A 26,934-nucleotide genomic window follows, 5' to 3' on the forward strand; every position below is an offset into this window, starting at 1 on the left:
TTTGAAGAACAATTGCCTACCATGTATAGATATATAACACATAGGATTGTTGTGAAACTCAAAATGTTGACTGTGCCAGTATAAGTCTATGAGTATAAGTCTATGGGACACATTTTCTAAATGTTTGTTGTGTCTACACTTTACCACTACTACTGCTCTGCTTTCATGGGCTGCTTATAGTGTTTCATTCACATTGTGTGAGCCATAAGATCACATAAAGGATTATGCATCATTCATGCTTTGGTGTTATCGATGTGTTTTCATTTGTGCTTGGAGCCACTATTTTTATTATTCTTTCCATTATATGACCTTTGAGAGGCTGATAAATTATTGAATATCTTATATTTGTGTGGAATGGACACAGTTGTTGTTGGAGTGATGACATCATGAACAAAATCAGTCACCAACAGCTGTTATCCAAGCAGACATATATTTGAAGAAGCGTGTTGTTGCTTTGAATCAAAAGATGTCCATTCTGTATTTCTGCACTACCCAGACTTTGCCACTTCCTACACTAGGACAGCTCTTGAGCTCTCCTATATCCCGGTTTAAGAAAATAAGCACAATCTACAATAATCTCTCCTCCACTTTGTATCTCATCAGTTATTTCAAGATGAAGATTGATACCAGCCTGACTATGCTCCAGCTCCCAGAGGCCCTGTCCCAGGCAGGCCTTCAGTTTTCTGTGGCCACTGAAGAGGACTTTGATGAGATCATGGCTATGAGCCAGGACATCTATGGGGGCCTTGACTACCTGCCCACTAGGTACACCAGCTGGCTGCAGGAGACCAACCGCACAGTCATATTGGCCCGCAAACAGGGAAAAGTGGTAAGTTTAATATATAGTATAAAAATATTTTTAATTTATGGTTTCAAAAAAAGGCAGAGTTCCTGTATTCTAGAATCAAAGACAGAAAAGGTATAGTACTCTGATATTTGGTTCCATGGTCCAAAAGGTAAGGTATTTCATGACTTTGAGTTTGAAAATCAGGAACTTTACAGCCCAGTCACCAGAAGAAAATGTTGGCATTGCACATTTCTGCAAACCACTAAAATGTTTTATTAAAAGTTTTCATACGCACCATGGGAACATTTCTAAAATAACAGTTCTAAATACATGTATGTGAGCTGACTTTGTCATCAGAATGTGGAGAGGATGGTGGATGTCGTGATACCTAGGGGGGGCGACTGCTTAGCTTTAGCTTCAGCTTTAGATCACTGCAGACAACTCTTTGAGACCAACAAAGGATGTTTTTGAACCACCCATTGCTCTGTTTCCAGCGGCTTTTTGCCACCAAAAGCTGTTGGTTTTTACTCAGACATTGCTGCAGTTGCACCGCAGATTGTGGCCAAAAAAACAGGTATTTTAAACCAAAACTTGAGCTATTCCAAACTGCAAACAAGAGGTTTTTGTATCTAAACTATATACTGTATAAAATAATGGACATAGCCACCCTGATGATCTGAGAAAACATTTGTACTGTATGTACCCTCTGTACACATAGGCACATTTTCATGTACATAGACCTGTTATTGACAAGTTGCTTTTCTGTTGTTACTCAGCACAGCTCCGTCAAAAGTACCTTTATATAAACCAATCTGATATGAACCCACCACCCACTAAGTAAAGCAGCCCAGGCATCCTTCTCTCTAGCCACATCCTCCAGCTTGTCCTGAGGTATCCTCGGGTATTCTCAGAATAGATGGGATATCTAATCGCTCAAGCTTGTTCTGAGTTTCCCTGGGTTGTCCTCCCAGTTTGACATTACTAGAATACCAGGGAGCATCCCAATTATATACCTTAAGCATCTCAGGTGGCTCCTTTTGACATAATGGAGCAGCAGTTCTACTCTGAGCGCCTTTTGGATGTCTGAGCTGCTCACCCAGCCTCCAAGGATGAGCCCAGCCAATCTATAAAAAAACAATAATTTGCACTGCTTGAATCTGCGATGTGATTCGAGTGATCATCATCCAAATATCATGATGAAAAATGAACATTGGAATATCCCAGTGCGCACTGGGGTCTCAATCTCATAGCCCCAGAAGACCCACATCATCTATTTTTTGCTGGTAATGTGGTCCTTCTGGCACGTTGCTTAGTCCACTGCCACCTCGACTCATACATGGATAAATAGCAGAAAGAGGCTTGCGCTTTATGCTCTGATTAATATGCCCTTGTTTCCCAAATCTCTACAACAGGTCATGCTGCTCTGCCCCAGCTCTGGGAAAGATGTAAAGTTCTACACAGGACATGTCAATGTGATCGTTTATAATTCCTTTTCCTCCTTTCTCTGTGATGTTCGACAGATTGCTCTTGAATCGGTGTGCGTGATTGACAATGGGGAGACTATGCTGGTGGAAGGTCTGCGTGTCGCCCCTCAAGAAAGGGGCAAGGGTGTAGCAGGAGTTCTACTGCGCTTTTGCTCTGAGCTGGTGAAATCCAAGTACCCAGAGGTCAAAGTAAGCCGTTTGACCCGTGATGATCAGCTTGGACCCAAGGATTTCCAGAAGTATCGCCTTATAACCAAGCAGGTACCAGCAACAAAGGCAGCCTTTCTGTGTTTTGGTCTAATTATAGGTCTTTGCCAGTTCATACATTGACTTTCTTCTCTACAGGGTATTCTGCTGGTGCGCTTCAGAGCTGAAGACCTCAAGCTCCGTCTGTCTGAGCTTGGTCTGGGTGCAAATATCCAGTCCTCTTTGTCCACCTCCAACTCTTCTCCGGTACGTCTTGACCATACAGCTATCCACCGGCTGTATCTGACCACTGACCTGATGCAGGGGGTCCTTCCTAATGCAACCATCATTCAAGACTGGCAGCCATTCAAGCCTTTGCCCAGTAACATGGCCATCCTACTGAAGAAGGATATTGACTGGATGGTGGATGATGTGTCCAACCCTACTGTGGCCAGCCTCTGTACCTTCCCTTTCAGGGTGCCCATTGGAGATGACTGGTAATTGTCCTTTATTTATTTGTAATTAATTCATAATGCTGGTTCAGTCAGGGACAACTACTGTCCATACGAAAGTGTACAACAATGTAGAAGCATGGACTGCTATCTAACATAGCATTTTTGATAGTACCATTGGGGGGCACCAGAGTTGTAGTATTTATTAGATACTACATATAGTGGCTTCAAGATGCTCATAAGATGTAAGAGTACATGTTATTCATTCTCAAAATAAGAAAAAAAAATTAACTGTTAAACTTTTGTTTAACTAGGTATTACCTGAACATTGACATGTTTGGTAAAGACCTTGACCTGGCCCGGCAGCAGTTCTTGTGCCACCTGCAGCGCCACACTGCCACCCTGATGGGTCACGTGATGTGCCAGATGTTCCTGGACCCACCACTCTGGAAGCCCATGGCTGAATTCTGCCACCACACCTTGAGCGTGGAGCTGGTGAAGGAGTACACCGAGCAATGCGTGGTGGAGTCAGACATCGTGTAGTTACAGAAGGTGGATGGAAAGGAGTAGAAGATGAAGGAGCCAGAACGGAATGAAGACAAGGGTCTAGACAACAAGGAATGGACACAACTCAATTACACTTAACAGAAAAACATAATCCTTTGTACTGAGGGATAGGAACCAAGCAAACGAAATGTAGTTTCTACAAAACAAATCAACTTTTAAGAGTGCAGTACGTTAGATTCAACACAAACAAATGCAGGGGGTGGACATACAATTTTGAATACAGTACATAATGTAATCAGCTTCAGTAGGTCTGTTACAAATATATTTGTAATGATTACAATAATATACAATTAGTGTCAGAGATGTGGTGATACAACTTTACAGTCATCTCTAAGTACCAATCTTAAGGCCATAGCTTTGAGGTGTACTTATGTGCCCCCAGTATAAAGAAAGAGGGGAGACTAAATAATGGAAAACTGCTTCCTGGGTCAAAACATTTGGACTGGATCCAAAATGGACCCAGACCCAAAGTTCATAAATAAGCAAGAAAATTCCATTGAAAGAAAGTTTTTGGTCCAAAGCATCATTCTTATTTATGCTGATGTGACTAGACCTGAATACAGTCCAAAGCAACAAACTACAACCTATAGCCTCAAAAGTGACCATAGAGTTGAATCACCACCTTGTTAGCTTATCTTGAATTTAACTTTGATTAAAAGTATTACAGTCTTTTTGGTTATTATGTCCACCCTCTGTATGTTGTATGGCATGGAGAGGTGTAGTAGGAGTGACTGAACTTGGAGAGGCTTTCTCACACCGGTAGCAGTGATGTAACCTAAAACCTAAAAACAGTCAACATGCAAATGCTATTCTTTTACGAAAATTTTTTAAGTACCCTTAGGGCATCAAAAACCTTTTGCCTCTGTTCTTTCTGTAAATATGAACCTTCTAAGTATGTACACAAGCTGAGTTGGGTTACTAAATCTGCACAACTCTGAAGGCACTTTATTAAAACTACATAGACAGGTTGTGTCTAAGTTAGAATGAAAAGGAATAGTTCAGGATCAAATAGGGGTACTTCACAGATCCCATCTATTAACTAGTATTACCATAGGAACATCAAATCTCTGCAGAAACAACCAACAAAGCCTGCTACTGAAATGAACATGCTCAGTCACAAAATGGCTGACAATTTATCCTTTGTTATGGTCAGGCTTATGTCTTAGCATTTTTCTTTTTATTGTTTCAACTCTTTTACTGTATATATACGTTACTAATTTAATATTTTCACTTAAATGCTGCAATAAAATTTTAACAGAAATTATTAACTTCTGAAGCTGAAAGTGAAATCTAGGCTTACTTTTGTAGATTGCTAGCATAATGCCAAACAAAATGCTAATGCTTGAAAATGTTTAACAGACTACTGTGCAGTTTGCTACTGACTTCAGCTTATGCAGGGAGGAGTAGAATGAATATAACTGTGTTAAATTTAACACAACTATACTGATATGTTTTAACCATCACTAATATTAGCCGGTAAAGGCCTTTTGAAAAATAGTGTTCCCTGTGAAAATAGAAGACCAGTGTTGGTCAGGTTTGGCCATGTTAGAGCAAACAAATCTCTAGTTTACTGTGCAGACATGAAGGGAATACAGTGGATTATACCATGGCCAAGGACTGTACCAATTTCGCACAACAGGCACATGTCCATTAAAATGCTAACTGCATGGCTACTGGGATGTCAGTCAGTATGTTGGCCCACCACTTTTGTCCAACTGAAATGTCTTGACAATAACTGGATGGATTGTCATGAAATGTGATACAAACATTCATGGACCCAAGAGGATGAATCCTAATGACTTTGGTAATCCCCTGGCTTTTCATAATGCCACCAGTAGGTTAACGTTTTACTTATGCAGTGAAACATTACATCTATAACACAAATCAGCCCATAGTTTAATCCAAAATTTGGTTCGGATATCCATGTTCCCCTCAGGATAACTGTAATAACTTAGCTGATCCTCTTAATTTTCAACTAGCGCTATCATCTGGTCAACATTTCTATTTGTCTACTTCTTTGGTTTATGACCGAATACCTGCAAAATTAATGGCTTTCCCATCAGCCTCAGCTCTATTTTCACTTATTAGCAAATGCTAGTTTAGTGTAACATACTAAACTACGATGGCAAACACAAGAAACATTAGACCTGCTAAACACAGAGTGTGTCTCAGATTGCATACTTTGATTAGTACACTTCAATTACATTCATTTAAATTCAATTCAATTCAGTTCAGTTATATTTATAAAGCTCAATATCAAAAATCACAATTTGCCTTAGAGGGCATTACAGCATACGACATCCCTCTGTCCTTTGACCCTTACAGTTGATAAGGAAAAATCCCCCCCCAAAACACCCTTTAATGGGGAAAAACAATGGTAGAAATCTCAGGAAGAGCAACTGAGGAGGGCTCCCTCTTCCAGGACGGACAGACGTGCAATAAATGTCGTACAGAACAGATCAACAAAATGAATTTACAGTAATCCATATAACAAAATTGTACAAAAAGAGAGACAGAGAGAGATGCAGGGCAAACAGTAATGATAATAGCTACCATAACATTGATTTTTAGTAATAATATGATAATAACAATAATAGTATTTTGGTAGCATATATGTTTTAAGTAAGTATAACTGTTACAGTATATGTATGTGACAATAATAACGATACACGTACAATAATAGTAGAAGTATGACTAATAATAATAGCAGTAGTAGTCGGCATCAGGCAAGACCAAAACAGCAGTGTAACCACGACCCACGATTCAGGCATATTCAGTTCACTGTAGTACACTATGTGCACTATGTCCTTCTTGCGTGGTGCGTGGTGCACTAGTTTCAACAGGGCAGTGTTGTCTCAAATCGGGCACTGCTGTTTTGCACTTACGCCTCCTCTTCTTTTTAAAAGGCAAATTGCAAATGGACAGTGGAGCATTATTGCCTACATTTGACCACCATCTCCATCTACACATACACCAAGCTTATGCCACAACATCAGTGCTGATTAAGAGTTGCTACTGTAGCTAGGAGCAAGTTAGCTAGCTGGCGAATGCATTCGCATTATTGTTTGCGGTCAAATCATTACAGACCCAACAAACATTACCAACATTCTATTCCACAACAGTATTGGTACTAAGTGCAATAAAACATGTATAACTAAAAGGATCCTTGTTGTCCCCAGCTGTCACATCAAAAGTTGGGAAGTTTGTGATGTAGCTTACACCAGTAGTACACTGCAATTTCCAGTACTATGCAGTGTGAACGCACTTAGTGCGCTGAAAATATTAAGTGTTTAGTACAGAAGTGTGTGATTTGAGACACACCGATAGTCATGTTAGCTGCGGTTTAAGCATTGCTGTGCCTAAAGGTCTAGCATGTAGGATTTAGGGGAATATATTATCAGAAATGGAATATAATATTCATAGTTATTTTTTTTATTAGTGTAAAATGTCATGGAACTAACAATCATTGTGTTTTCATTACCTTAGAATAAGCAGTTTACATATGGAGTGGGATCTCTCCCACAGAGTCCACCATGTTATTTCTACAGTAGCCCAGAATGGACAAACCATACACCGGCCTTAGTTATGGCCATTTGCAGTTTTGCATTGGCAGCCATAGTTCTCCAACATGTTTGGCACATAGGAGAAGTTTCCGTTGGCTGCAGTCTGCAACCTCACCACTAGATGCCACTAAATCCTATAGACTAGACCTTAAAGTACTGCCTCACAAAGCCAGAGCTTTTCTGTAGACTTCTGTGATAACTGGCCATGGTATAAGCATAATACCAAACACTGATGTCTCGCCATATAGAAAATAATGAAGTTAGTGGAGGAAACGCCAGTCTGCTTCACATTCTTTGGCCTCCACCTACATCTAGTCCACTATCACCCACATATTTGACCTCTATTAGAGCCATCATAGCAGACCAAAAAAAAAGTTTTACATTTTTAAATGTTTTCTCACGTGATTAATTGATATGATATCATATAAGTATCCATAGCACACTCTTTACACTCTCTAAATCTCCCTTTAAATGCCCATTAAGAGGGTTTGACACAGGACCATTAATCTGAGCCAGACAGAAATATCTTGTTAGAAAAACATCTCAGTTTGTAAAGTACTATTTTACCCTCCCGTTGCCTTGACCACCCTTTATCTTGACTTTCACCCCCTTCTTCTTCTTCTGGTATGCAATTTTGTAGTTGTGAAGATGACTGGGCTTTTTTTTCTGAAGAAAGTTAAATGATGAGTCAAATCCTTAAAAGCTTTTACAAAAGGGAAATAAATAAGTAAACAGACATCCTTTTTTAAATTATTAATAGTTTAGGGAAGACCTGTCAGAGTGGCCATAATCCTTAACATATTCCAGGGAGCATAACAAAATAGGAGGACAACTACATTTTTATGCTATTTTTTGTAACCAAAGAAAGTCACCACTCATCTAAACTGATGCCCTATCATTTGCTGCCAGGAGTGAAGTGAGGATGTAAAAGATTGGAAGGCCATGGGTGTAATTATTTTTTACCATTTGTTTTTCGTCATCACAGAATATTTTTGTAATCTATTTATGAAAATCCGTTTTTATCGTGATAAAAGAAGCTTTTTTTTTGTAATTTAAGCATAACATAACCCAAACTGTGCTTTCATGATCCAGACTCAAACTGTGCATTTATTGTAGTATTCCTATACTGGACTACAACATGACCCCAGTTTTGGTGTGTGGCAGTTTGATTAAGCACAATTTTATTTGTGAGCTCCACAATATCAGCAGAAACAATGAACTACTCATGTTATCATGTCAGCTGATGTTCTGCTTTGGAAGCTCCTTTTCTGGTGTTCCCAAAAAAAAGTTGCAAATTACTACAAACTTCTTGCCACACAGGAATCGGGAGGCTTTTTTGGAGTCCATCAGGTCTGGGGCCTAAGGCAGTGCTTTAGTCTACAGCCTTAAGTCCTAAACTGCATTACCCCTCTTAGTACCCTTAGAACCTGTACATAAGCCATATGGACATGTACCTGAACCATGGATCATTTTTGCATTTCCACAGCAGACAGTACTCTTTTATGTGGGCAGGGTTGTTACGAAATGGTAGACTAATGGCTGCCTCACTGCTCCAACGAGCTCTTGCTGATGCAGATATTTTCAGAACAAAAAAGAACTTGCTGAAATGTTTAAGTCTCTGTCACAGTCTATGGGATATTTTAAAAATGGCAGATTTGTGAACTGAGTCCTTGTAATGCAAGAGCAGAAGTTTTCTCTTGACCAATCAATGGACTGCAGTGTTTCTAGCACCTTTTCGTATTGTATCAGGTACCTCAGCTGAGGGGTAATGAAAAAACAGGACAAAATGAAGTGGTTCTATTGGTACCATCCACAACTTTTGACAATGGAAATGTAAAAATAACCATTCTAATGTGTACTGAACTAAACTGAACTGAACTGAACTGAATTGGACTGCTTCATGGAAGCAAGGCTTTAGATCATAGATCATTTCTGTCTATCCATCCTGGTTGCAGTGGCAGCAGGCCAAGCAAGGTAACCCATACATACCTTTCATTAGCCATGCCCTGCAGCTAGTTCTGTGGGATCAGAAAGTTTGATGGCATATGCCTTCCCATCAGCATGTTCTTTGTCTGCCCTGGAGTCTCCTCTCAGTTGGATATGCCCAGAAAACCTCCAAAGAAATGTTTTCTGGGGGCATCCTGATCAGATGCCTGAACCATCTCAACTGGCTCCTTTAGTAGTGAAGGTGCAGAGGTCCTACTCCGAGTTCCTTCCACATTTTCTGAATTTGTCACCCTTTCTTTAAGGGTGAAAAAAAGTTGTCTAGGCTGCTTGCATCACTGCGATCGTTGAGGGTTCGGAAATAGACCAACTGGTAAATTATAAGCGTGACCATGACAGTCCAGTATAGTGTCTACATTACATTGATGCTGCATCGATTTGTCTGTTGATAACCAAGACACCAAGATACTTGAATTCTTTGACCCCGGGCAGTTACTCTTTCTCAACCCAAAGGGACCAATGATCATCATGACAGTAGACAAAAGCCTGTCGATCCTGCTTCTTCCACCCCAAGATGCATGCTCTCAGGTTTCTTGTTGGCAGCTTCTCACTCCTAACTTGGAGTCAACAATCTTTTTGCGGTATTTTGCAGTAATGCACCATGACCTCAGACTCAGAGGTGCTAATCATTGTTGAATTGCCACATAAGAGTTTCCCTATTTTTGTCTAAATGATCATGAGAAGTCAGTTTGGTATCAGTTTTGATACTTTTGTAATCACGATAAAACAATGCTTGCTCATTTTAATAGTTTTCTTGTGATTTCAAGAAAACAACAACAACTACAACAACAAAAAACCCAACAACAATCATTTTAACCCATGTGCTTTACTGCCTTCTGTTTGAAGATGATGTCTAGAAGATAAAGATTTTTTAAAAGCCTTTATCCAGTGTTGAAGAAATGTACATATGTAGCCCTTTTCCATCCCCAGACACAAACACACAACCAGTTAATACAGTAAACTCTAACCAGCTGAGTAATCTTTGAAACATACTCTGTACAAGCATGTTTCCTCACAATCAAATACACCCTCTGTTAAGTTTCACATAACCCTAACCCTATAACAGCAAGTAAGGATATCCTTCAGCAGATTATGATAAATATACTCATTAACTTATTTTTTGTTGTCTTGTCATTACAATATGTAACACATGTAAATACTGTATGTTGTGCTGGAAAGCCACTGGAGCTTGTGAGATGCCAGAATGAAGACCTAATGTTAACACTTGAATGGCCAAAAAGCTTATGACAGACTCATTTAGAGGAAACAAAGAGTGGCCAGTCGTGAATTTATCTCTGAAAAACCTGTCATCCCTGATCACCTCACTTTAAAAAGAATAAAACTTTCTATTTTCAATGTTCACTCAATGCGCCCTGCTGCCACTTCACTTTTAGCACCATTTCAGCATGCTCTGCTTTCTTGAGTCCTGATATTATAAGCTTCAAAGCAGGCAAACGACATTAGAGATCTCCTGTTTATTCATGAGTCTTGTATATGGTTCAGGACTTAAGATTCCTGGTCACTTTTTTATAATTTATTAAGGGAGACACATTCTTTTATCTGCCTTTTTTCCTATTTACAAATCAACAATCCCTTGTAAAACTTCCATCTATCTATAGGCCTCAGTTTGCTTTAAAGGAAATAGTTGTATGAGAAGAGCATTTATACCTGTTACCAATGGCCACATTTGAAAATGGGGCAAAAGCTTGCCATTGTAGTACCTCTTTTCAGTGATTCTGTGTCTGTTTTGTGTCTTCAAAGACTGGATGTGAATTGTATAATTAATTGTGATTATATTTCAAAGACAAGTACTTTCTTTAAAGTAAACTAAGGCCTTAAAGTTCAGCTTTGACTTGTAATTCTTGAAGTTTTTTGTGTACCAACAAACTTCTTTTTACCCCCTCAAGTTGCTTGGGTCACGGCAACCTCAATAAATTGGCCTGGTCGATTTCAATCCATTTGTGCTGCCATTCTGAGTTTTGTCATATTTGAACTTTAATACTCCAATTTGTTTGGCTACTATATGCACACAAAAATGGAAGTTTGCATAGTTCCAATACTGATCAAATTCCATGAAGTGGACTCACTCATCATCTCATCTGAAAGACAGCATCTTTGGGATGCTTTTATTATGGCTTATCAAGAGCATTCTGATATTCCAAACAATTTCGCATTGGCATGCAAATGAATCTGGCAGAGGTTTTAAGTTTCCTTTCTGTGTTTCTTTGCCTTCTTAATGATCCAGATTGTTCATTACATCCACAAATCATCAATGCATGAGCTCACAGATGTTCATAATTCCCTCTGAAACCATAGCCAAAGGTAAAGATACTCCTTCAAACTTCTAAGGTCTTTAACTTGAAGTGATTCACACATTAAAAAGAAGTTTCTGCCGCTGAGTTCTGCAGATTGAGATCAATCCAACAAATGTGGTTATATCATTTCAGTGATCAACACCCTAAATGTGACCAAAAACGCCTAAGCAAATACCACACAAAAAGAAGACATTATTCAACATCATTCATAGGAATGCACGATATTGAATTTTTTGCTGATCTCCGATATGCAAATATGTAATAACTCATTTGACTGCTGATACCGATATAGATATATATGCACATTTTTTGCCACCTAATTTTAGTAATCATCAAGTCTCTTCTGTAGTGGAATTAACATATTTTGAATGCACACTCTTATCCTTAAGTGATATTATCAGTGTGTTGACCAATTCTGATCTTTCATTTTTAAGCCAATATCGGCCAATACTGACAACATGCTGATATTATCATGCATCCCTACATTCAACCCAAGGCTTTACAGTTACATTCAGTATAGTAGTGACTGGGTACTCTGCCTGATGCACTTCTGTTTAGCCTCCAAATTTTGATGACTTTGTATTTTGGAGTTTGAAATTGGACTTTGCATAACTGCAGTGTGGTTTTATTCAACTGTTGACACAGACAAACAGAGTTCTTGGATTAATCCCTTTCAGTACCACTTTCACATAAGGGATGCTTGTTAATAAATCATTTGCTAATATAGATCAGTAAAGAAAAGCTGTTATTAAGATGATTTCTTTGATTTTGCATGACAGCTAAACACATAGCCCAACAGAGGTCTTGGATTTTATAGTCATACTTTGTAGAGGATTTACACATTGTAACTAATGGCTTTATTCATGAGACAAATCATTTATTTATGCTTTAAAGGTCATTTGGGTTGCAAGATTGTGAAAAATCCTTTTGATGTACAGTGTATCATCTTTCAGCAAAATAGATTTTTTAACTAGCTCTTCAACACCAACCCGTTCTCATTCATAGATTGTCAAATACTGACTCTGTGTAATGCACCTCGGGGCCTGACAGCTACCCTTTAGCGTCTCTATGTGACACACAGCTGAAACACATTGTAACATGTGGTTAATGTTGTTAAACAGTCACAGTTAGGTATAGGCAACTAAACTAGTGGTTAGGTTTAGAAGAAAGATCATGTTTTGTGTTAAAATAAGTATGTTTCTTATGTACCCAAACGTGACGTAAATAAAATATGTAATGTTTTCTTAAAACAACGGTGACCGTTGGTTTCACTCAGGATGTAGGTAACTTAAGTAACGTAATGTTACATTTAAACAACATTGACTTTTACTTCGAATGGGACACAAACTGCGGTCTCCTGGTTGAAAGACCAGTTTTGTTTGACCCATCGACCTCCTGCCCCATGCAGACTTTCTTGCTCTTTATACTATGTCAGTTGCTCTCAGCGTCACATTGAGACGTGTGACAAAGTGTCAGTATTTGACAACCTAGGGATAAGAACAAGCTGTGCATACATCTTGGGACTACAAAGTATCAAACTAAATTTATTAGCAACTTGATGGCTTTATTAGAAGGTAAGGGCACTAGACAAACACAAAGGAACACACTTCTTTGGGCTTTGGTTGTTTTTCTTTTATACTTGTAGATTTGAGGTATGCTAATGTATTTTACCTTTCCATTTGAAGGCGGTGGCGCTCTTCTCTGCTAAGATCTGCATTAGTTTTGTGATGTTTCCTTATCTGCCACTGCTGTGGTTGAGGTTTGGTTACATTTAAAAACTACTTAGTTGGTGTGAAAATATTGAGCTTTGGGTTAAAAGGTTGTCAAGGTAAGGGAACCTGAGTAGAAATTCGGACACTGGGATTGGGAAAGGAACAGCAGCAACTTGTGTCAAAGCCAGACACTTAATTGCCACACTCTCTACCACTATTTTCACCCATCCAGGTTTTGAAATCTATACAGTAACATTATAGCTACCGCTGCCACTGCTTTCACAGTCAAGTCAGAATGCACGTGGTCAATAGACGTCCTTACGAAGTAAACATGGTTTTCAGGCATTTCAATAAACAATTAATACTTAAAATTTCTTGGGAGGACAGTCTGTAAGATTTTTTTTTCACAACCTAATAATCCAAAAGTAATTTAAACAAATGGTTTATCACCACTTTATAAAGCATTTATAAATGATTTATTAATGATTAACAAAGCCATTGACAAAGTGGGCACTGCTGTCTAACATATTACCATTTTTGCTACCATACAGATAGCATGGGCACACATCACCAGCAAGTACAAGTCAGGGATACTAACACAGAGGATGTATTTGATTATGAAAAAAATAAGATTAGAGGAAAAGGGTTCAAAAAATTTGCAGACTGCTTATCGAGCCCAGTAGCGCCCCCATATCCCATTAATCAGGGAAAGTATCTTCAGCCATCAAGTCTCAGATGTGTTTCCACATTTCCAGAGTGCTGGATGCTTGTGCTTACTTCTATATATGGAAAATATTGTGCACAAATATACAATATGCTTAGTAGATACACTGGATTTTATGCATTATATTTCTTCACTGGATGTGGATGCGTTGTGTGCTTGAGGGAAGCTCAAAGAAGTGCCAAATTTCATGTCTGCTAAACTTCCGTGTTTGTCAATTAGTTTATGAAAATTTCCCCCCAAAAAAGCAGCAAATTTCTAGAGTTTTTATTTTGCAACACAAACTTAAGTTGAAAACTAATGTATGGGTTATATGTTTGTCTTTTCGTAGCCCCATAGCACACAAACAAAAGTCAAAGGTGATATAAGCAGTGGCTGAATGTGACACTGATTTGAAATATTGGATGTTTTTTGGTTACTTATGGCACTTTGTTTGAAAAAAAAAAAAATGTGATGATTGTATACGTTGTATACAAGTGGATAAAATGCTATCACATTGTGCTGCAAACCCTGTAAGTATTATAGGGTTAAATGTTATATTAATGTATGTTTTATGACTTACTGTACAAGCCATTGAGTTAGTGAATATAAAGCAGCATGCACTTTAGTTGTCTTTGGCAATAATAGATAAGCTCCCATCTCCTGTAAAGTAGCATCGACTTCAGTGAAAAACACGTGTTCTTGTCGCACATCTTGATGTCCAGAAACTATCATACAGTGTCATGTGAGATAAGCCTTTCTCTGTCGGTTGGATGATGTTTCTCCAAAGCTGAACCATTTGACAAATGACATGTAGAGCAGTTTGTACATCAGTATACAGTGGCATTGAAAATAAGACTATATTTTAACAACTGTAGGATTAAGACAATAAGAGGTTGAAATGGCTGTGTTCTGAGGGAGTAATGCAGGTTTGGGTTAGTTAAGCCAAGATATAAACAGTAAGTACATTTAGTATACTAGTTTTAAGTACTTTACTTTATGTGAGTAAATCCATTTTGTGAGACCTTATGCTTTTACATTTTAGAGGAAAATATTGTCCTTTTTACTCCACTTCATTAAACTGTAATAACTAGTTACTTTAAAGACTAACGTTGTTACATGCAAAATATAACTAAGATGCACTGCTAGAATTTAAACTAGGCAGTGTGATAATAGAAATGTGTAGGCTTCAAAGATTTTATTTTAATATGCACTCAGTGATGCAAATCTTTATCTCTGTACATTAATCTTTCTCTGTGCTTGATTTGTAGTGATTGCTTTATCATGGCTTGATTGGTAATGCCTTGGACCTCCACAAGGGGGAACATGAACAAACCTTCCTCATTTGTTGTATTTTAAGTAAAGACAAGTGACGAGTCTGTGTTTTCTTTGATGTTATTTTCCTCCTTTTGTAGGAATTTTTCAACGTTTTTGTAAATACTCTGATTTGCTTCCTTTCCAAGAGTTAGCTGGGAATGTATAGCATGACTGTGCCTTTACAAAATGGTTCAAACTCTTACTGATTAAATCTTTTAGAGAGTTACATGAAAGGATGGATATCAATCTTGTGTCTTTTTAGTCTACTGTCATTCCGAACTTGTCAAATTCCGCCGTTTTCTCAGTGATCTGGACTTTAGATACCAACACACAAAGACACCTTTCACAGTGTTATGACATGCACCAGGTGGTGGCAGCTGTTCACGCAACAGCCACCAACCGAAGCTGTCAAATGCCGCTGCAGTGGACGTCTGCATAAGATATCAATTCACAAAGGCATCTTTTGCGGCATTATGAAGCGCATCAGCTGGCAGCAGTTTTTAATGCCACCAGTTACAACGTAATATAAAAAGCTGGAATGTCACTATAGGACTTTCACCCGGGAGCTTGCTTTTTGCTTCCCGTGTGAATGTTGAGCCAAGCCATGATGTTTTTGTCCAAACCAAACCATATGCTTTTGTTGCCTAAACCTAACTACACCCTTTTATTTCCTACACCTAACCACATGCTTTTATTGCCTAAACCTAACCACGTGCTTTTATTGTCTAAACCTTACCACGTGCTTTTATTGCCTAAACCTAACCACGTGCTTTTATTGTCTAAACCTTACCACATGCTTTTATTGCCTAAACCTAACCACGTGCTTTTATTGTCTAAACCTAACCATGTGGTTTTATTGCCTAAACCTTACCACATGCTTTTATAGCCTAAATCCAACCATGTGCTTTTATCGCCTAAACCTAACTACGTCTTTTTATTGCCTTAACCTAAACATTTGCTAATAAATAAACTTAAATATGGGGTGTCTGTCAAGCAGAAACTGTACATTTTCTGTGAAAATTAACGTGTATTTTGAAAAGACACAATGCATGTAACAAGTGTAAATTGACACAGCATTCCAACAGACGCAGATGGATACCTAGTGCATCATGTGTAGACATTTAAGTCCATTAGTTGGGATGAGAATCCGTTGGTCTTTTTGCTAGGACAAAGCTGAAGTCAGAATGTGTTTAGCCTAGCTTAGCATAATGATTGGTAACAGAGGGAAACAGCTAGCCTGGCTCTAAAGCTCATTGGTTAACATGATGTATCTAGCTTTTTCACTTTTACAGAAACAGGAATGCAAAGATGACACTTTGTGGTTTTAGGTTTTAAGTTACGCGCTGGAACTATTTCTTGATGAATAGTTTATACATTTGACAGTGGGCTACTTCAGTTAATTGTCTCAGAAGTTGGCTGGGGAGCACAGGTTTTGCTCTGTACAGCCACAGTGGTACCAATACTTGGAAACCTTGATGACAAGACTTCAGAAGCTGCATACTGTCACTGTACCTGGCTGTTGGTCAACAAGAAATAGTTCTAGCACACAACTTCCATTAAAACCAAAAACTTGTCTTTTTAACATATCTGTTTTTCTGTAAATGAAATAAGCAACACACACCATGTTACTCAATGAACTTAAGAACACTTAGTAGGTGTGTTTCTTAACTTTGGACATAGCTAGGCTAGCTGCTTCCAGTCTTTATGCTAAGCTAGGCTAACCACATCCTGACTCCAGCTCTGTACTTGACACACAGACATGGCACTGATATCAATCTGAACATCTCACTCACTGAAAGAATGTAAATAACTGTATTTTCCAAGATGTTGAGCTATTTTTTAGTAGAGGGTCTCTGTTTAGGACATGTTTAGCCTAGCTTAGCATAAAGACAGGGGTGGGGGGCAGCTAACCTGGCTCTGATTAAAAGTGAAGCAATGATGAATTTCTCAAAAATGTTGAATTATTCCTTGAAGGGTTTGACACCAGCAGTATGTGGAGAAATATATTATTGACAGTTTAACACGTAAGTCATAATTTAATACAATAATAATATAACAATGTTAAAACATCCATGAGGACTTATTTTACTACATTTATTTGACTTTAAAATCCTTTTGACTTGCACAAACTTCTGAATGCAGTATATTTCCGTTGTGGTACTGATAGCTTTACTTAAATAAAGGATCTAAGTCCTTTTTTCACTACTGTTTAAATAATTCTGTGGCTACCTCTCATATTTTTCATAATTATAGTTTGATATGAAAGTATTTTTATGGCAGAACACATGCATGTTGAGCAGTTGAATATGTATCTAAAGAAATTATTCTCCTAAGCATATCAATAAATTTGAAGTCACAGAGAAAAACTGTTCCTATCATGTCCTACGCAGCACAAATTGACATTTTTACACACATATTCACACAATTCAAACCTTTTCTCACCAGTATATATATATTTTTAATTATTATTTCTTGTAACTCTATACATATGTACTGTATACAGTGCACATGTATAAAAGAGTGAGGTCAACATTTATACATGTGCATTGTATACAGTACACAGTGCACATGTATAAAAGAGTGAGGTCAACATTTGTGATTTTGAGAAAAATGACTCAATTATTTTATGGATTACAATGACATTTGGTACAGACATTTATGCTCCCTCAGGATGAACTGCGAATAAATTAAGATCCTGATTTTACCCGCAAAAGTGATTGCCTCAGCTGTTTACTGCTTATGAGCAAATGTTAGCATGCTAACACTTAAATTCAGATGGTGAACATGGTAACCATTACACCTGTTACAGTAACATCAGCATGTTAGCATTGTTATTGCGTGCATGTTAGCATGCTGACATGAGCATTCACCTTAAAGGGATAGTGCACCCAAAAATGAAAATTCAGCCATTATCTACTCACCCATATGCCGATGGAGGCTCAGGTGAAGTTTTAGAGTCCTCAAAAACATAATTTGAACTCTGTTTTTACCCTCACTGTAGCCTGTAGCTCTAACTGCCTCTCTGTACACTGTGCTGACATGTTTCAATTATGTGTTTTTGGACGTTTTAATCTGGGGCACCGTCAGCCTGCATTAGGTGGAGTTGTGCTGCTACCCCCTTTCCCCTGGGATCTCCGCAAGGGATGTGAGGACTCCAAAACCTCACCTGAGCCTCCGTCGGCATATGGGTGAGTAGATAATGGCTGAATTTTCATATGGGGTGCACTATCCCTTTAAAGCACTGAGCACGGCCCAGACCCCCAGGAAAGCAGCTCAGCCTTGCAGCCAGTTTTTTCCTAGTGACCACTCCCGGGATTGCAGCGAGAAAATCTCCTGTGGCCCAAAAGGATTTTCTCTATAGGCCACCATTATAAAAGAGACATCTGTAAAACTGTTGACAGGACCTCAGACTGCAAACAAGGTCAGTTATGACTTTTCTATTATGATTTTTTGATCCATGGTGGGTTTATATTTTTGAAACTTTCCTGGAGCTGAGGAAAGCAATATAAAAATCTGTGACATCATCACAATGTTAAGTCTATGAGATGATTGGGAATTTGTGGGCGGGGCCAGCTGGAGAAACACTACTGTGCATATTCAGTAAACCTGAAACCTAAATACTTTTTTGGTGTATGCATCAGGTGAGCAACTCAGTTGGAATGAATAGCTGCCATCTTGGCGTCTGGTATCTATGTATTATTATAAATCTATAGTACAGACTCACAAAGCTGCTACCCTGGCAGGAGACTCTGAGTCTAGTTTTTATTTGTAGATTCATTCACTCAGTTGTTACTACTATTGGAACTAATTTGTTTCCATACACTCTCTATATCAGTGCTGTGCACATTTGCGGGGCAGGTGCTCAAGTGGGAAAAAAAGGGCATCCCTTTCTTTTTTTTGCGCATGTTAAGTAATGGTACAAAACAAAACGAAAACAAAATGTGCACATGCACAGTGCAACATGCCATAAGGTTTCTATCCGCCAGCCATCGTGTGGGTGGAGTGCGTCAAGTAGCATCCACATGAATGCCAGGACCCAAGGTTTCCCAGCAGAACATTGCACTGTAACAAGATGATCAATATTATTCACTTCACCCACCAGTGGTTTTAATGTTTTGGCTGATAGGTGTATGTGGTGTCTAAATGTCTATACCCTCCTGAGACCCTGTGTCCTCATATGAGGACATCACATTTTGGGTTTGACCGTATATTTCACTCTAACTCTCTAACTAAGTCCTGTTGTCCTCATTTGTGGACACTTTTTGCGCCATCTAGTGGTAGTAAGATCACAATACACTAATCCATCTAAAAACAAGATGGCAGTCATTTCTCCCAAGTCAGTCTACAGCTGGTCCTGACACAAAAATGGACAAGGTCCAAAACCTGATCAAATTTTATGGTTGAAACTTGTTTCTTTATGATTTATAATGTATGTGGTTTTTATGGCAACAAATTTGACCAATTTTTGCAACAGTAACAAGCTAAGATGCTGTTAATTAGGAAGTACTTGTTTGAGGACATTGGAACTTAATTACTGTTGACAATGTTTAGTTTTTTATAACTATGGGGTCCTACTGATCCCAAATAGCTAGGAGAAATTAAAAAGGCACACCAAACAAAGTTCAGGTCTCAGGAGGATACTACATGCACCCAGCAGTTGCTACACATTCACTTTCTGTATTTATCATTTATCTATAACAGGCAGCAACAAAGACATTGTGTACACTTTAGTGGTCTATAAAGTAAATAACCATCACAGCTAAAAAAATCTTCACACAAAATAGAAAAATGCTGTTCTCTGATTAAATGAAATAACAAACCAACCAATCTGTCCTCTAAACCACAAAGTAGGCCTGTGTTCAGCTGCAGCAATCAGGCTAAGTGCATTCTCCTCTCCTCTCCTCTCCTCTCCTTTCCGGTTCCAGTGAGTGTGTGTGAGTGGCGGTGGTGGTGTGCGAGTGGCGCGGAGTTTTGAATGGTTTGCTGTCCCTGCTTTTGGACTTTAATCCGGGTTCTTCACCTGTCTCTTGTGCATGATCAGATTAGCTTTTTCGGTTCTTTTTGCTGAGTGTATTATGAGTGCTTAGTGGATTTTTCCCCGTGGTTTTACGGGAGGAATGGCGTCCACCAAGAGGCCACCTCCGTCTATCAGACAGGGAGTGAAGATAGTCCTGCTGGATAGTAGTGCAGGAAGTGTTGTTGGCTGCAGGTGAGCAGGTAGGACACCATAAACTATGTTTTGCATCAAGGATGAATAAAGCAGTTCTTGTGTTCCTTAAAGACAAGCCTCTCGCTCATCAGCTGATACAGAGCAGTGTGTTTATCACAGATTTGATGTGCAGGTCTCCCCGCTGTCAGCTCCCTCCACGCGGGTCACCGTATCAGGTGTTCCGCCGTTCATTCCCAACCAGCTGTTGGAGAATGAACTCCGGAGGTTTGGTAAGTTTGCCAGCGGGTTTAAAACTGTGAGTTTGTGATGCACTAAAGCATGTACTGTCTCTGAGGCGGCAGGTCAATCAATCAATCAATCAATCAATCAATCAATCAATCAATCAATCAATTTTATTTAAAAAGCCCAATATCACAAATCACAATTTGCCTCACAGGGCTTTACAGCATACGACATCCCTCTGTCCTTATGACCCTCACAGTGGATAAGGGAAAACTTCCCCCAAAAAACCCCTTTAACGGGGGAAAAAAATGGTAGAAACCTCAGGAAGAGCAACTGAGGAGGGATCCCTCTTCCAGGACGGACAGACGTGCAATAGATGTCGTACAGAACAGGTGTTTATGTTCCTTAACTTGCCTACACAAACTCTGGAGGTGTCCTTCAGAGTGAAACATGGTGAAGGGTCCTACATGGTGTATGGCAGCTCAGGACAGATGAAGTGTTTTGAGTGTGAAGATGTGGGACATAAACGCTATGCATGTCCACACAAGCAACAGGCGGCAGCTCACTCCACAGATGTGGTGGATGGCACCGTTCAGGCCGGGTTGCCGGTGGCGGCAGAGGATGAAAATGTTGTTGGCGCTGCCGGCGTTATTGCTGCACTGTCCGAGAATAATGGACTAGATGAAGAGGAGCCTGAGAAGCCGCAGGTTTCTGCGGCTGCAGACATCCTCAGCAGCTCTGTGTGTGCGGGCTCTGAGGCACCAGTAGAAAATGTGGAGGAAGCACAAATTGATACTGATGATATATATTGTGACTCTGAGTCAGACAGTATCTAATGGTGAAACTCCCTCAAAGAGCACCGATCTCTATTCTTTAGAGGACATTAATAATTTTTTGGATGAAACTTTTAAAAAATCTGTAAAGTGATGAACTATTTCAGTGACACTAATAAGTTCATCAGATCTGTTGGGGTCCCAAAAAGGTTAGTTGGTTTTAACCTTTTGGATAAAAAGAAGCACTTTCGCCCCAAAAACAACTTTGAGGAAAGCTACTAAAGGTAAAACTGTTAGAAGGACCAGAAAGTTCATGTATCACATGGTGTTCTCCTCTTTTCACTGTTCTCTACTTGTTTTTCTCTTCTGTTTTTCTCCTCTTACCTCTTTATGCGTAGTCTTAAAAATAGACTCTCTAAACATTGATGGGGGAGAGACAGGCACAAGAGGGCGTTAGTCTTAGAAATTTCTACATTAAAAAATACTGATGTGTTGTTTCTGCAAGAGACACTCTAATCCAGCAGATGAAACAGACTGGGGCTTATGGTGGGAGGGTCCATGCATCCTTAGCCATGGCACTAACTTTAGTGCAGGAGTAGCTGTCCTTGTTTAAAACAACAGCAAATGCCAGTATTTTATCCTCTGTAAAAGTGGTGAAGGGGCGTCTGTTAATTGTAAGGGCAGAAATAGATAGCTCAGTGTTTTGTTTTGGTAATGTATATGCCCCAAATCAAGGTACAGGTAGAGATAGTGATGCCAGGTTAGGCAGGATTTACATTTCCCAAAGCCTCAGCTCCAGAATCATTCACAGTAACATAAACCCAGCTGGTTTCAATGACCATCATCTTGTAAGTGTAGATTTGAACATCTCGCCAGGTGACAGGGTGAAGTCTTACTGGTCCTTTAATAACAAAATCCTGCTGGACAGTACTTTTTGCCAGAGTTTTAAGTGTTTTTTGCAACACTGGAAACTCCAGAAAGCCAGTTCTTTGTTCTGTGGTGGGAGGAGCTTTAGGCCCGTTTCCACTGAAGAAGCTCCTGGTACTATTTGGGGGACAGGAACTTTACAGGAACGTCCTCTCGCTCGGCCCTCTCAACCACCGTGTCTCCACTGAGAGGGCGGAGTAGGAGGAAGGTTCCTGTAAAGTTACTGGGCTCTGGATGTGACGTAATTGTTGCGCGACCATTTTGAACGGGGCGACGTGGCAAAGAAACAAACAAAGAAGAACAACAGCAATGAAGAAGAAGCAGAAGTACGAAACAGAAGTAAGAAGAAGAAAGCAGACATAAGAAAGACGATTATCAACATGGAAGGAGCTGAGGTGGTTGCTGGGTTTCTGGCGTGTCTCTTCGTTTACATGGCGGTGGAAGCTATGAACGAGCTAACCTTCGTATGCTGAGTTTTAAAAATGCCAGCTATTTTGTCCCTTTCTGTTGACGTCACATCCCCCGTGAGTATATCCAATCAGCACCAAGTAAACCCCAAGCCCCAGCCAGGAGCTTTTCGGGGCCGTTCTGAGTACATACTCCGAGGCAGGGACTTGTTTAGCTCCTGTAAAAGTTCCGTAACTCTGTCGTTCGGGGGTGGTCCCTATGGTGGAGACACGCACCAACGGCCCCAGCCCCGTAAAATTACCCCGAAGTTCCTGCGATGGAAACAGGCCTTTTGAGCTCCTTCCTGCAGGAGAGGGTGAAGGGAGCTCTTGTAAGGTCTCGCTTCCTTCAGCTGAAAGACATGGATGCCCCGCCCTCGTTCTTTTTCAACCTGGAGAGGTCGGTGGCACAAAGGAAGCAGATGACCTGCCTTGAGTTGCCAGGAGGCAAAGTCACCACCAGTCCAGGTAAAATGAGGAGCCATGCAATGGACTTTTATTCCAATCTCTTTGGGGTAGAACCATGTAGCAGGGAGTGTTGCAAGGAGCTCCTGGAGGGGCTTCCATAGCTCAGCCAGGAAGAGAAAGGTGCTTTGGACTTTGAACTGAGTCTGGAGGAGTTGAGAGCTGCTGTCAACCAGATGGCATCAGGTCGAGCACCAGGGATTGAGGGTCTCTCCACTGACTTTTATAAGCACTTCTGGAGCATCATTGGACCTGATTTACATTGTGTTTTGTTGGACTGTTTCAGAACAGGATCTCTTCTTGTCTCTTGCCAGCGAGTGGTGCTTTCCTTGCTGCCAAAGAAAGGAGACTTGGTCTTACTTAAGAACTGGAGGCCAGTGGCCCTTCTTTGCACAGACTACAAAGTGCTTTTCAAAGCCTTATAAAACAGACTCAGGGATATCCTAGGTATGATTGTGCATCACAATCAAACTTAGTGTGTTCCTGATAGGACAATCATGGACAACATTTTTCTCATTCGTGATATAATTGATCTGTGTAAATATAATGTCAATTTTGGTATTCTTTCTTTGGATCAGGAGAAAGCTTTTGACAGGGTGGATCACTCTTATTTGTTTTCTGCACTCAAGGCATTTGGCATTGGTGATGGGTTTCTGGCTTGGCTTGGTTTATTGTATAAAGATGCTCACTGTTTGGTGAAGATGGGGGCAGGGCTGAGTCGGCCAATCCCTGTTAAGCGAGGGATAAGACAGGGTTGTCCCATTTCTGGACAACTGTATAGTTTAGCAATCGAACCCTTGCTGTGTAGGTCAGAGCATGTGAGCGGAGCGGACCGGGTGAAAATTTGCACTCCTCGTTCGCAGACCTGTCACTTTGCGCCGCTCGTCCGCTTGGTTCTGAGCATTCTTCGCTCCGCTCCGGTCGACTCCATCATAAATTTTATCCCGCTCCACTCGCTCACCACTCCGCTCAAAAAAACTGTGTCGTACTACCCTAACCTGTAATCTTCTATTCACAAATAAAACATGAGCTTGGTAGATTCTCCGGGGAAGCCCTCTCCCCTCTCCCTGCAGTTAGGGACCATTCTCCACGGTACCGCTGTCGGCAGGGTGGAAATAAGTCAAAGTGTGGAGGAGACGGACCGGGTTAAGCGGCCGACCTCCAGGGAAGCCTGCTCCCTTCTCCCCGCAGTTAGGGACCTTTCTCCAAGGTACCGCTGCTTCTCCTCTCAGTTTCTTTTCTGAAGTACACAGTAAACTCCATCGTTTTGAAAGAAAATAGTGTGGGTGTGCGTTCTGGGTGGGGTATGAGCGACCGGAGCAAAATTGGAGCGAGAGATAAGACTCCGCTCCACCTTTTAAAAAAAATAGCCGCTCCTCGCTCAACACAAAATCCTTCCGCTCCCCGCTCAGCTCCGCTAACATGCTCTGGTGTAGGTTGAGGAGTCGACTCAGTGGTCTCCCACTGGCTGGGTCTTTCATTCTTGATCGAGGTCTTCCTACTGTTTCTTCTTATGCAGATGATGTAAATGTTTTTGTGTCCAGTCAGAGGGATGTTCAGAGCTTAAAGGACACTCTGTCACTATATGAAAAGGCTTCATCTGCACAGGTTAATTGGGCTAAAATTGAAGCATTGTGGGTAGGACAGTTTAGAGATCAGGTAATGCCCAGTCTGCCTGAAGGACTTGAGTGGGGGAAAGAGGGACTGACACCACCAAGAGGCCTGATAGAGGACATTCAGAGAGCCATCATTGACTTTTTCTGATCTGGTAAACACTGGGTCCGGGCATCTGCCCTCTACCTACCTGTGGCTGAAGGGGACAGGGACTGATTAACATCCAGTCGAAGATTGCTTCCTTCAGACTCCAGACTGCACAGAAACTGTTGTATGACTGTGTCCCAAGCTGGTGTTACACAGCTTGACTGCTGCTCAGGAGAGCTGGGCGGTTGGGCTATGATAAACAGCTTTTTCTTCTTCAACCTGAGGATATGGACTGCAGTGGACTAACACCGTTCTACAGCTCCGTACTGCAGGCTTGGCAGATGTTCACGGTCTCACGTGATACCAATGAGACTCTGGGCCTGTGGTTGTTTGAGGAACCTTTGCTCTTCAACAGCTTCATACAGACCCAAATGCTGCAGTCTTCCAGCCTACGAGCTGACCTCAGACGAGCTGAGCCATCACCCCAGCTGTGGGGGAGTGGCAGGAGGGGAATGGTCAGCTGTTGTCCTTTGCAACCCCTCACCTGGGCAAGTTTCAGGCCCTGGGGAGGAAAGAAGTCTACCAAATCTGTGTGAAGACATTAAACTTGCAGTCTCTGGCAGGGATGGAGGAGTCAAGGTGGACTGAGTTTATTGGCCCAGACGTTTCCCTGAAAGGCAGCTGGCGGTCCCTGTACAAGCTGCCCATTGAAAAGCAGACAGCAGACCTCTAGTGGAGGATTGTGCATGGGGCTATTGCTATAAACAGATGCAGAGTGCACCTTGATCCTGAGCTGGGGGAAGAATGTGTTTTTTGTACACAGACTGAGACCTTGGTGCACCTATTTTTTCAGTGTCCTTGTCTGTTAGCATTGTTTGAGTTGTCGAAAAACTGGTTTCAGGGTCTTGGGGGAGTTTTCTCTTTTGATTTGTTTATCTTTGGCCCAAAATACTGTGCCAAGAAAAAGCCTGTCCATACACTGTTGAACTTTTTATCTGGTTCTGCAAAGTTAGCCATCTGGCTGACACGCAGGAACTGAGCTCAGAGTGTGGGCAGTGTGGAGCCAGTACCGGTTCTGAAGGGACTACTGAAGGCCCGACTGAGGGTGGAGTATGTTTATTATCGAATGATGGACGATGTGCAGACCTTCACCCGCACATGGGCTGTTGTTGTTGTTGTTGTTTGTTGTTGTCAACAGGCTCTTTAAGAGGCAGAACCCCCGCAAAGTAGCCGGACCAGACTCTGTCTCTCCATCCACCTTGAAGCACTGCGCCGACCTGCTGTCTCCGATGTTCATCCACATCTTCAGCACCTCACTGGAAACATGCCATGTGCCCGCCTGCTTAAAGACTTCCACCATCATTCCCTTCCCCAAAAAGCCAAGGACCACATGACTTAATGACTAAAGACCCATCACCCTGACCTCTGTGGTAATGAAGTCCTTTGAGCATCTTGTGTTGTCACACCTCAAGGCCATCACCGACCCTCTCCTGGACCCCCTGCAGTTCGCCTACAGAGCCAACAGGTCTGTAGACGATGCTGTCAACATGGCCCTCCACTTCACCCTCCAGCATCTGGACTCCCCAGGAACCTACGCCAGGATCCTGTTTGTGGACTTCAGCTCTGCCTTCAATACAATCATCCCGGTGTAATGGAGTTAAAAAAGCACTTAATTCTCAATACATATTTCCAGTCTATATTTGAGAATAATTATTTTATTTGAATATTTTATTGGGTATTTGTGAATTTTATCTCAATTAGTTGTTTTTATTTGTGGTTATTTTAATTTTCCTGTGGAAACTGCTTTTTTTTGCCCTTCATGGCTCCTGCACCTCCTGGGTTTCTGTAGCTCCCCCTTCTCTGCCCCTCACAGTGCTGTTTCGCATTGCTGAGGGCACTGGCGCCTACCCCTATAGGCAACTAAGGCAAATGCCCCTCCACTTTTCAAGGTGGGGGGGCAAAACTCATATTTTGCCCCCCCACTTTTTTCAACTCTTTTTAAGTCAAAACGTTGTTGCATAATATTTAATTGAACATTTTCAATATAAAATGTAATTAAAATTTAAATAAATTAATCTTATTTACATTTAAATAATCGTATTTGAATTATTCTGCACCCCATTTTCAATCCAAGTGGCATATT

General features: G+C 40.7%; 1 protein-coding gene across 2 annotated transcripts in view; it reads left to right on the forward strand.

Annotated features, from left to right (window-relative positions):
- Positions 1-18,112, forward strand: part of nat16 (N-acetyltransferase 16) — a 52,029-nt gene extending 33,917 nt beyond the window's left edge. For both annotated transcript variants that reach the window (XM_050066678.1, XM_050066677.1), the window contains 4 exons: positions 604-829; positions 2,308-2,532; positions 2,617-2,954; positions 3,224-18,112. In XM_050066678.1, coding sequence (XP_049922635.1) covers positions 614-829; positions 2,308-2,532; positions 2,617-2,954; positions 3,224-3,452 — 1,008 coding nt within the window. In that variant the 5' untranslated portion in view covers positions 604-613 and the 3' untranslated portion in view covers positions 3,453-18,112. The remainder of the gene's footprint in view (positions 1-603; positions 830-2,307; positions 2,533-2,616; positions 2,955-3,223) is intronic.
- Positions 18,113-26,934: the final 8,822 nt, after the last annotated feature.

This window comes from Epinephelus moara, chromosome 17 (assembly GCF_006386435.1).
Source record: "Epinephelus moara isolate mb chromosome 17, YSFRI_EMoa_1.0, whole genome shotgun sequence".
In the NCBI taxonomy this organism is placed as follows: domain Eukaryota; kingdom Metazoa; phylum Chordata; class Actinopteri; order Perciformes; family Serranidae; genus Epinephelus; species Epinephelus moara.